This window comes from Cervus canadensis, chromosome 3 (assembly GCF_019320065.1).
Source record: "Cervus canadensis isolate Bull #8, Minnesota chromosome 3, ASM1932006v1, whole genome shotgun sequence".
Taxonomy (NCBI): Eukaryota; Metazoa; Chordata; class Mammalia; order Artiodactyla; family Cervidae; genus Cervus; species Cervus canadensis.
The window spans coordinates 68,191,995-68,204,521 of NC_057388.1; the positions used below are offsets into that span (position 1 = coordinate 68,191,995).

At 39.3% G+C, this 12,527-nt stretch overlaps 1 protein-coding gene across 14 annotated transcripts in view; it reads left to right on the top strand.

Moving 5' to 3' along the window:
- ADAM22 (ADAM metallopeptidase domain 22) overlaps positions 1–12,527 on the top strand; it is a 225,008-nt gene that overhangs the window by 132,429 nt on the left and 80,052 nt on the right. For all 14 annotated transcript variants that reach the window (XM_043463389.1, XM_043463392.1, XM_043463391.1 and 11 more), the window contains exon 5: positions 6,122–6,204. In XM_043463389.1, the coding sequence (XP_043319324.1) occupies positions 6,122–6,204 (83 nt within the window). The remainder of the gene's footprint in view (positions 1–6,121; positions 6,205–12,527) is intronic.

The following is a 12,527-nucleotide window of genomic DNA, read 5'->3' on the forward strand; positions in this document are numbered from 1 at the left end:
GAAGGCCCAGGATATGGCTGACACTTTCATTCTTCAGATGATGATTTGAAACATCTCAGTCTTTCTGCTGTCTTCTGCTTGGGGATGGTCTGGGAATACCGGACCACCTGACCTGCCTCTTGAGAAATCTGTATGCAGGTCGGGAAGCAACAGTTAGAACTGGGCATGGAACAACAGACTGGTTCCAAATAGGAAATGGAGTATGTCAAGGCTGTATATTGTCACCCTGATTATTTAATTTCTATGCAGAGTACATCATGAGAAACTCTGGGCTGGATAAAGTACAAGCTGGAATCAAGATTGCTGGGAGAAATATCAATAACAGATACACAGATGACACCACCCGTATGGCAGAAAGTGAAGAAAAACTAAAGAGCCTTTTGATGAAAGTGAAAGAGGAGAATGGAAAAGTTGGCTTAAAACTCAGCATTCAGAAAACTAAGATCATGCCATCCAGTCCCATCAATTCATGGCAAATAGATGGGGAAACAGTGGTTGGTTTGATCTCCTTGCAGTCCAAGGGGCTCTCAAGAGTCTTCTCCAACACTACAGTTCAAAAGCATCAATTCTTTGGTGCTCAGCTTTCTTTATGATCCAACTCTCACATTCAGGCACGACTACTGGAAAAACCATAGCTTTGACTAGACGGACCTTTGTCAGCAAAGTAATGTCTCTGCTTTTTAATATGCTGTCTAGGTTGGTCATAGCTTTTCTTCCAAGGAGCAAGGGTCTTTTAATTTCATGACTGCAGTCACCATCTGCAGTGATGTTGGAGCCAAAAAAAAAAATAAAGTCTGTCACTGTTTCATTGTTTCCCCATCTATTTGCCATGAAATGATGGGATGGATATCATTATCTTTGTTTTTTAAATATTGAGTTTTAAGCCAGCATTTTCACTCTCCTCTTTCCCTTTCATCAAGAGGCTCTTTAGTTCTTCACTTTCTGCCATAAGGATGACATCATCTGTGTATCTGAGGTTATTGATATTTCTCCCGGCAATCTTGATACCAGCTTGTGCTTCATGCACATCAGGTACATTTCTGCATATTATCACTCTGCTTATTTAACTTATATGAAATGTGAAATGCCAGGCTGGATGAAGCACAAGAAAGTTTCATTTTAGGAGGAGGAGGGAATCTGAGAAGACTTTTTGGAAAAGGTGACCCTAGTCCATCTTGGAGCTGATAAAGGTGTTATTTCCTATGAGGATCTGGATTGAGAGCAAATGACCATGGCCTCATGGCTGTACTGGAATTGGTTTTCCTTACTGAGTTTTCATAGTTTTATAACCCAGGCTGAGTAACTTTCTTTGCATTATCATCTCATCCTATTTATAGTAAATTCTACTTTTCTTTTGAGATCTTTCTGTCTGCTTAATAAAAATGTGGTTTGTCTTTGAATTTTTCAAATAAATGATTATTTTGACTTCCCTAGAATTAAATTTGCAATAAGCTTTTTTTCCCCAAAGGAAATAAAAACCAATATGACATGTGAATTAATATGTAGCTCATTTTTATAGAGTTAGATAATTTTTTTACCTACAACTATCTAATTATCTAAAAATAAACATCTGTACTGTTATGACTGTGTTATTAAATCAAGTAGTATGAGGAAAGTTTCAAGGACAATGGATTTCTGGAACAAAAGAGATAGTAGGGAATAAAATCATGACTGGCAGTTGAATAAAGGGCTGAAGTCTATTGGGATGTGCTGGCTTTTTTCTTTTCTTACAACATCTGTCTTAGGTTATTATTTATATAAGACCTACTTCCATAAAGCATCTATTTCCTCAAGAAAGTCATATGAAGATATGGAGACCCTTTATTATTGGTAAGATTTGAGTAAGTTGGCTTAAGTGTTAGTCTCTATTGAAATATATAATTTTTAATAAACTGCATTTTATTATCTTAAAATGCAAAGCATCTTTTAAAACAGGTATGTATAAAGGAATACAATTATATTTCTCCTTTAAAATATCCACTAAAATTTTAAATGCACATATTCTTTGACCTTCCAGGCCACATCTAGTAGTCTAGCCTACGTACATACTGACAGAAGTGCACCAAAAAATATATGAAAGGATGTCTGTTGCAGTAGCCTAACCATCCAATTGTGCAGGTTTGTTTAAATGAATTATGGTTCATGCCTGTGATGGAATATTCTGCCATCATTGAAAGAATGAGGTTGATGTCAAGGTTACCTTAAGAAAAAAAAATCAAGTGGCAGAATAGTGTGGGTAGTGTAAACTATATGTGCACTGAAAGAATATATGTTTATTTATGTATATGTACAATTCCTTAAATATGCATAGATGATTCCTGATGTGGTACACAAAATCTGTGGTACACAAAAAAGGTAAAAGTATTTACCTTTTAGGTGACAATTACAGCCTGGACAATGTGTAGGAAGGGGATATTTTTACTCTTTGTCATGTACTCCTGAATTCTTAGGATTTCTGCCATTAGTATTTATTATTTTAAAAACAATGTATAAAAATACTTATTTAAAAGCAAAAATCTATTAAATTTATTTATTTATGTTAATAATTTAACAATAGATTTATATAAATTACAGGAGCCTTTAAATATTAAGGCCTCTGTTCTGGACTAAGAAATATTTCCAGGCATATCAAAGGAAAAAGAAATCATTTTAGTTCTAAGTTGAAATAATTAGTGATTTATGGCAAATAATTCCTGAAAAAAATTGTAACACAAAATTAATTTCCACTGTTATTTGGAAAATTACAGATAATGCTGGTTGAGAGCCTCAAGATTTGAATGATAATAGTCTAAATGGAGGAGAGCCCCCCCTGGTGTTTATGCTTTTCTTGAAGTGTCATGGAAATATTTGATAATGATTCAACCATATTGAGCTCTTCACTTCATTTGCTAGGTTTTTGTGCAGATGGATCATGATCATATGCTGTTTTTGGATTGACTCCTATTTTTCAGAACCAGAAAATTAGTGAAAGATTTTTTTTCTATTATCTACTCATCTGTTTAGCTCCAATATAATGAAGGATTGTATCAAAACATAAATTCTTTGTCCTTTTTTATGATTTAATATAACATGTTTCCAAAGTTGGCATTTTAAAAAAAAACTAGTAATTTATAAAACATGTTTTATGTGCTTTTAACACTGATATATTTTCCCCACATACTATGACTTGTCAACTTCCATTATTCCCTCATCTGATACCGTAATTTTGTGATTACCATTTATCTTTGTTTCTACTGTCTTTCTAGCTATTTTTCACTGTGAGTGTTAGACTTCTGTGACAGATCTTATGGGTTTTTTTAGTCAGTATCCAATTTAAAGAAATACTTTTAGATAGAATTCTTTTTCCAGGTCACCCCATTGACTGTTGGTCTTTGTGTCTGGCCAATCAAATGCTTGGCTTCCCAGGTGATGCAGTGGTAAAGAATCCCCTGCCAATGCAGGAGATGCAGGTTCAATCCCTGGGTCAGGAAAATTCCCCTGGAGGAGGAAATGGCAACCCACTCCAGTATTCTTGCTGGAAAATTCCATGGACAGAGGAGCCTGGCAGGCTACAAAGAGTTGCAAAGAGTAGGACATGACTGAGCACACACATACAATCAAATGCTAAAGTTTCGATTTCTAGCCCAATCAGATGTGTCCAGGAAATCAAGGTCATTTGAAGCATAATGAAATGCTTCCACTAATGCTTCTCCTCCACTAATCTTGTGGATAGTTCACCAGTCCAAAAGCCCAACAGAGTGAATTTAAAATTCTGTTAAATTTACTCCCCCACTGCTACTCCAAAAATTTTAAAAAAAAGACACACAAGGCAAACAAACAAAACAAAATCAGCCTAGGAAAAGCTTAGATTTGCACTGCATAGCTCAGAGGTTCTAGGTCCAACTTATAAGTAGTATATGGGAAAGGACATAGATGTTGCATTCACACACTCACACAAAGTTTGCACCCCAACTTGGCAACTTCCCAGGCAGACAACCTTGACTCTCAGAGACTGTGACTTCCTATGTGAAATAGAGATGACAATATTTCTTTGTAGAAGTGATGTGAGGATAGGAAGATTGTGTGTGTAAAATGAGTAGGACAATAAGTGACACACAGTAATTATAATAGTGGAAAACATTTATTGAGTGTGTACCAAGTGCCAAGCATTATCCTAAGCCCTTAATGCATGTTAGCTCTTTATTCCTGTGAACAACCTTATGTGATTATTACACAGGGAGGCTCTGTGATTTGCTTGAGATTGTATGACTAGTAAGTGAAGGAGTTGATAGCTCCAGCTGTTAACATCTAAACCAACCCTTTCCTGGAAGTCACGGCCTGACTTTGTTTCTGCCCATAAGTCTATGGCCTCCTGGGTTCCATCTGCTGTCAGAACTACACCTGAAGTACTTCCCTATTTTATCCTCCATCCAGTCCAACCCCAGTCTTCAGTTCATGGTGCTCAGTGACTCCATGGGAATTTGGAGATATCAGGGCTCGCACTGTGTGCCTTCCTGCCTGCTCTTTGTCCCTCAGCAAAGCTGAACTTCACCCTATTCTTGGGATTATCTCATGAGGAGAAACAGGCCACCTTCCCCAGAATTCCAGTGAAGATCATATCTTCACCTTTGTTCCATTACTATGTCTTCCTGTTCTCACCTCTGCACTTGTAAAGCATTGTGTATTTTAAGTAGGGTTAGTCCTTAAGACAGATTGTGAAATAGATAACATTTGCCCTTTAAACCACCCATTCCTTTAGTCCTTATGTCACTATTTCACATCTCAGTGAGCCAGCTGAACTAGAAGCTTTCAGCTTCTGAGGAAATGAGAAATTAGTGGGGGAATGAGAAGGATCATTTAGACCTATGCTTCTCAAACTTTACTGTGCGCATGAATCACCTCATGCTCCACTGTGTCCTCAGTCACTCGTCGTGTCCGACTTTTTGTGACTCCATGGACTGTAGCCTGCCAGGCTCCTCTGTCCATGGGATTCTCCAGGCAAGAATACTGGAGTGGGTTGCCATTTCCTTCTTCAGGGGATCTTCCTGATCCAGGGATTGCATCTCCTGCATTGGCAGGTGGATTCTTTACTATTGTGCACTTTGTTAAAAATGCCGATTCTGACCCATTGGGATGGGGCCTGGGATTCTGCATTTCCAACATGCTTCTGTTGATGCTAGTGCTGCTGCTGTTTTCTAGACCACACTCTTGAGTAGCCAGCATCTAAAGACTAGGGTGCCACCTTGAGATGTCAGAGGCTCTACCCTGCTAACATTTCCAGGAATATTTAATCCAAAGAAATGAGTCTCTTGGTGAAATTTAGTTAATGTGACTTGCTGGTAGAAGAAAATTCTCAATTTTAGACCCTGCTCTGGACTGCCTACCAGTAAAGCCATTCGGTTGGAGAAAAGAATATCATAAAGTTGTCAAGTTTTGATATAAACACTATGAAAGAAGGCATTTTCCTCCATTAATTTAATTTAGTAATACTCAGATGATATGTATTCATTTTGCTTAATTTTGAGAAAATAGTCATTTTTTGTTACTCAATGTTAAGTGAGCTTTCCAGGTGGCACCAGCAGTAAAGAACCTGCCTCTCGATGCAAGAAACATAAGAGACATGGGTTCAATCCCTGGGTCTGGAAGATCCCATGGAGGAGGGCATGGCAACCCACTCCGGTGTTCTTGCCTGGAGAATCCCATGGACAGAGGAGCCTGGCGGGCTACAAATCCATAAGGTTGCAAAGACTCGGAGGACATGATTGAAGTGACTTAACATGCGTGCATGCAAGGTTGAGTTCCTCAGGGGAGCTCAACTAGGGAAATAGCTCACTGAACTTTTCCTGGTGCTGGGGGTCACATATGCATTTCAATATGTGTTTCTTTGTTCCATCTATCATCACCTACATAAAAGGAAACTTAAGTCAACTTTTATTTCCTTATCTTTTGATTTGGAGTCAGCTCACTGGGAGTGCTTATGAATAATTCTGTTAGAAATGGTCTGATAATACTAATCTGGATAATGAAACTTTGTACAGAGCTGTGTACATGAAGGGGTGCAGTGTGGGCAGAAGACTGTGAAATGACGCGGCTGATTCTCTTTGTGATGGCAAAGGTTTATGTTCTCTATTTCTGCTTTCAGGGGGGAGAACACTGTTACTACCAGGGCCACATCCGAGGAAATCCTGCCTCATTTGTGGCATTGTCGACATGCCATGGACTTCAGTAAGTGTCCCCAAAGTTTTTGCATCATCCATTTTTTCCCAGTGATTTGCTTTATTTTTAATGCACTGCGGTTGAAATCTCTATTTTATGTCAAGAGCTATTAATAGTTTTAAAACAGTGATGGATCAGGGCTATTTTTCCTCTGTGGTTTGTAAACCAAGCAGATTGTTAAATTAGAGTTGCAGAAGCCAGAGGCGCTAATGATTATAATATGCTTCCTTAGTGATGTTTGAAACATTTTTCTAGTTTCATCCAGATGGAAATAGGAGTAGTTTGCATAACTTTGGTTTCTGTTTCCGTGGGTGTTTAGCCCCTTGTTACCAATTCTGTCCTTCCTCTTCCTTGATGTTCATTTTTATATATGTATGGACTAATAGAAATTTCAAGACAGGGAACTCCTGACTCCTTGTACAAAAACAAAGGGTGACCATAGGAGCTCATGTATTTTAGCCCTTTATTCAGCCAGAATCCCACCTAACCTACAGCAAACTCATGGGAGGGTCCATTTGTTCTCAGAAATTTCTATGGAATGGACTTCATCCTTCCTCAGGGTCTTGCTTCCTTTCTCAGAACTTTCACTATCAAAGTGTGTTTGCTGGTGTTTAACATGGGAATACATCAGCTTCCTCCATCCTGTCCATGATGGTGATACCAGGTGCCTGTCTATCTCTTTCTTGTCTTGTGACCCCTTATAAAGCTACTTTGTCATCCCTCAGCATTTTGTTGTTGTTCTTTCATTAAATCATGTCTGACTCTTTACGATTCCATGGACCACATCACACCAGGCTCCTCTGTCCTCCATTATCTCCTGAGTTTGCTCCAATCCACATCCACTGAGTCAGTGATGCTATCTAACCATCTCATCTTCAGCCTCTCCCTACTCCTTTTGCCTTCAGTCTTTCCCGGCATCACAGTCTTCTCCAGTGAGTCCACTTTTTGCATTTGGCAGCCAAAGTATTGGAGCTTCAGCTTCAGCATCAGTCCTTCCAATGAGTATTCAGGGTAGATTTCTTTTAGGATTCACTGGTTTGATCTCCTTGCTGTCCAAGGGACTCTGAAGGGTCTTCTCCAGCACTACAAATTGAAAGCATAAATTCTTCAGTTCTTCATGGTCCAAATCTCATATCCATACATCCTGCTGGAAAAACCATAGCTTTGATTATACAGACTTTTGTTGGCAAAATGATGACTCTGCTTTTTAATCCTCTGTCTAGGTTTGTCATAGCTTTCCTTCCAAGAAGCAAGCACGGTGATTGTCCATAGTAATTTTGAAGCCCAAGAAAATAAAATCTGTCACTGTTTATACTTTTTACTCCTCTATTTGCCATGAAGTGATGGGACCAGATGCCATGATCTTTGTTTTTTGAATATTGAGTTTTAAGCCAACTTCTTCTCTCTCCTTTTTTACTCTCATCAAGAGGCTCTTTAGGTCCCCTTCACTTTCTTAATGATAACATTAGAGTGGTATCACTTGCATATCTGAGGTTGTTGATATTTCTCCTGGAAATCTTGATTCCAGCTTATGATTCACCCAGCCTGGCATTTCACATGATGAACTCTGCATATACTTCTGCTTTAGTGACTACTACACCAAAGCCTTTGACTGTATAGATCACAACAAACTGGAAAATTCCCCCAGGTCTCTGGGAATACCGGACCACCTTACCTGCATCCTGAGAAATCTGTATGCAGGTCAGGAAGCAACAGTTAGAACTGGGCATGGAACAACAGACTGGTTCCAAATTGGGGAAGGAGTACGTCAAGGCTATATATTGTCACCCTGCTTATTTAACTTACATGCAGAGGACATCATGCAAAATCCTGGACTGGATAAAGCACAAGCTGGAATCAAGATTGCCGGGAGAAATATCAATAACCTCAGATAAGCAGATGACACCACCCTTATGGCAGAAAGCGAGGAAGAACTAGAGAGCCTTTTGATGAGAGTGAAAGAGGAGAGTGAAAAAGCTGGCTTAAAACTCAACATTCAAAAAACAAAGATCATGGCATTCGGTCCCATCTCTTCATGGCAAATAGATGGGGAAACAATGGAAACAGTGACAGACTTTATTTTTTTGAGCTCCAAAGTCACTGCAAATGGTGAGTGCAGCCATGAAATTAAAAGACCCTTGCTCCTTGGAAGAAAAGCTATGACAAACCTAGACAGGACATTAAAAAGCAGAGACATTACTTTGCTGACAAAGGTTCATCTAGTCAAAGCTATGCTTTTTCCAGTAGTCATGTATGGATGTGAGAGTTGGACTATAAAGAAAACTGAGTGCCAAAAAATTGATGCTTTTGAACTGTGGTGTTGGAGAAGACTCTCGAGAGTCCCTTGGACTGCAAGGAGATCCAACCATCCCATCCTAAAGGAAATCAGTCCTGAATATTCATTGAAAGGACTGATGTTGAAGCTGAAACTTCAATACTTTGGCCACCTGATACGAAGAGCTGACTCATTGGAAAAGACCCTGATGCTGGGAAAGACTGAAGGCAGGAGAAGAAGGGGATGACAGAGGATGAGAATGGTTGGATGACATCACCGACTCGATGGACATGAGTTTGAGCAAGCTCCAGGAGTTGGTGATGGACAGGGAAGCCTGGTGCTGCAGTCCATGAGGTCACAAAGAGTTGGACATGACTGAGTGACTGAACTGTACTGAACCCTCATGTAAGTTAAATAAGCAGAATGGCAGTATACAGCCTTAACATGTGTGCGTGCATGTGTTTGTGTTCCATTTCTGTACTCGTGTCTTGCTCTTTGCGACCCTATGGACTGTAGCCCACCAGGCTTCTCTCTCCATAGGATTCTCCAGGCAAGAATACTGGAGTGGATTGCCACACCCTCCTGCAGGGGATCTCCCAGACCCAGGAATGAACTCGTGTCTGCCTCTATCTCCTGCATTGCAAGCGGATTCTTTACCCACTGGGTCAATTGGGAAGCTCACAGCCTTGACATACTTCTTTCCCAGTTTTGAACCAGTCTGTTGTTCCATGTCAGGTTCTAACTGTTGCTTCTCGACCCACATACAGATTTCTCAGGAGACAGGCAAGGCGGTCTGGTACTCTCATCTCTTTAAAAATTTTCCCCAGATTGTTGTGATCCACACAAAGGCTTTAGTGTAGTCAGTGAAGCAGAAGTAGATGTTTTTCTGGAATTCTCTTGGTTTTTCTGTGATCCAGCCAATGTTGACAATTTGATCTCTGATTCCTCTGCTTCCTTGAAACCCATCTTGTACATCTGAAGTTTATCTTGAAGGATTTTGAGCATAACCTTGGCAGCATGTGAAATGAGCACAACTGTATGGTAGTTTGAGCATTCCTTGGCATTGTCCTTCTTGGGGATTGAAATGAAAACTGACCTTTTCCAGTCCTGTGGCCAGTGCAGATTTTCCCAAATTTGCTGACATATTGAGTCTAGCACTTTAACAGCATCATCTTCTAGGATTTGAAAGAGCTCATCTGGAATTCTGTCCCTCTACTCACTTTGTTCGTAGTAATGCTTCCTAATGCCCACTTGACTTCACACTCCAGGATGTCTGGCTCTAGGTAAGTGATCACACGATCATGGTTATCCAGCTCATTGAGACCTGTTTTGTACAGTTCTGTATATTGTTGCCACCTCTTCTTAATATCTTTTACTTCTGTTAAGTCCTTACTGTTTCTGCCTTTTATCATGCCCATCCTTGCATGAAATATTCCCTTCATATCTCCAATTTTCTTGAAGATACCTCTAGTCTTTCCCATTGTATTGTTTTCCTCTATTTCTTTGCACTGTTTATTTAAGAAGGCCTTCCTATCTCTCTTTGCTGTTCTCTGAAACTCTGCACTCAGATGGGTATGTCTTTCCCTTTCTACCTTGTCTTTCACTTCTTTTCTCAGCTATTTCTAAAGCCTTCTTAGACAGCCACTTTGCCTTCTTTCATTCCTTTTTCTTTGGAATGGTTTTGGTTTCTGCCTCCTGTACAATGTTTCAAACTTTCGTCCATAGTTCTTCAGGGACTCTGTCACCCAGATATAATCCCTTGATCTCTTTGTCACTTCTGTTGTATAATCATAAAGGATTTGATTTAGGTCATACATGAGTTGCCTAGTGGTTTCTCTACTTCCTTCATTGTAAGCCTGACTTTTGCAATAAGGAGCTCATGATCTAAGTTCAGCATTCTGGTTAGTCTAAATCATCTCAGCTCTTTTTTGCTACTTTTTTTGGGGCAGGAACCAATCACACTTCAGTTTTGTGAAATTCTTGTTTGAAATCTTTAAAAGACTTCCTGTCTGTTACCAAGTTAGAAACATGGGTGTTTTCATCTAACAAACAGTTATGGAGCATCTGCTGTGTGCCAGCTGCCTGGAATATTAAGGAGATCAGAACGTGAGCACTGTCCCCAAGAGCTCCCAGTCTAAAGGGAAAGCTAAACCTAGCCCAGCTTCATGCTATGGAATGTGGTAGGTGCATTTGTTTTCAATGAGAGAAAAAAAGAAAAAACTGAGAAAAATGCAAGCTGAGAGTGGTCACTGAAAAGTGAGATCGTCCTTAAGGGTTCCAGAGAGTCATTACCTGAAGAAGATGGAATGGGCCCTGGCACAGGCTTTCAAGGGATCTTGCAGGAGAGGGGTTCAACTGCCACGTCTTCCAAGAAATTGAGAAAAGAGACCTAATGGGAATGGCTGGGGAATCTGGCCAGTCTGCCTAAGTTGTGCTTCTGCTTAGGCTCTGGCACTAGGTACTTGAGAGGCAAGAAGAAGATAACACAGGGATCAGACAAATAACCAGAGAAAGGGGCTCACATGCCTGAGAGCAAGACAGTAAGTTCGCTTACTATTTGTTCGAAAAGGCTATTTCACTAGTTTTAAATAAATCCTCTGAATAAGGAGACATTTTTACAAACATGGAACCCGTACCTAACATGTGAGAGCCTCGGCTTTCTTAATCTGGAAACAAACATTGATGTATCCTCTAGCAATAATATTGTTATCTCTGATCTCAAGGCGAGCACAGCTGTCAGCCAGAAATAGTACACTGCGTCTGCCGACTCTTGTGACAGCAAGTGTCTATTGTAGGCTTTTCCCTTCCTCTTTCTTCCTCTTAACATCTCAGTCCAAAGTCACAGTTTAAGCATCTTGCCCAGTACATGTTCCAGTACCACCCCCCTCCACCATTTTCCAAGTGGAACATGGAGAGCAGAGAAAGAGCATCATAAGAGCAGAGAAAACTGTATTACCGCCTTCTAGAAACCCTAATAGACCCGAGACCCTCAGACCAACAGCTACTAATCCTATGCCGTCCTTTGAAAGAAGATGGAAAGGGAACTTGAAGGACATTTTAGTGACTAACTGAGGTGTTTTATCTAAGTAAAATTTACTTCTCCCTTTAGAAAATTTTTCACTTAAGACTAAATAAAAACAAACAGAAATCCCACTGTGTGTAGGAACATTGTCAGGTTTGTGCATAAGTGTGTTTTGGTGTATGTGGACTTTTATAAGCATGTTAAATAAATTCACTGTTTGTTCCTTTATTACTTCTCATCTTGATTTTACCTTATGAACAAACATTGCTGACAGAAATATTTAGGGGCGCTATTTCTAAATAGTAAATAATTTATGTTGCCTCATTTGTAGTGATTCAATGTGAGATATTATTTCATCCATGACTCATCTTCTATAAATTGCCAAATGCATGTTGTGAGTTTTCATTTTCTTGATTTACAGAATTCCATTAAAGAACATAATGGGTAAAATAATCAAACTCATATCTTTTCCATAAAGAACCTGCAGGTACATATTATTTTCAAATTTGAAGACCTAATAGTCAGTATTTTGGTCCTGCTATGTTTGATGTTTTGACAAAATCCTGTAACTATGGGAACATTAAGGAATGGAATCAACTGTAAATTTATTGCCCACTTGTGGCAGTTTGTAAGAATGACTATTTCCTTTCACAGTCTTGTTTTGATGGCAACTTTTAAAAATTTTACCTCTCTCAACTGGCCAGTAATGACTTGGTCCTAGCTATAGATTTTTGCAAGTTATAAACTGTGTGATGGACTTAGTATACTTCCTGGAATTTATAAAAAATCTACCAGAAAGGTTTCAATCCTCAAAGAAAGCAAATGAAACATACCTGCTTTTTAATTGTTAAAGATTTGAACGTGTTTTTAATTAAACATGGCATATTTTCATTTATGGAACCAGAATCTTCTATATATGTATGGTGTTAGAATCTGCTTTGTTTATACTGTGTATCAAGATGTTTGAGTTCAATAAAAAGTGACTGATTTTTGCATTGGATACTAAACTAAGTCAAGAGGAAACAGCCCCTGATA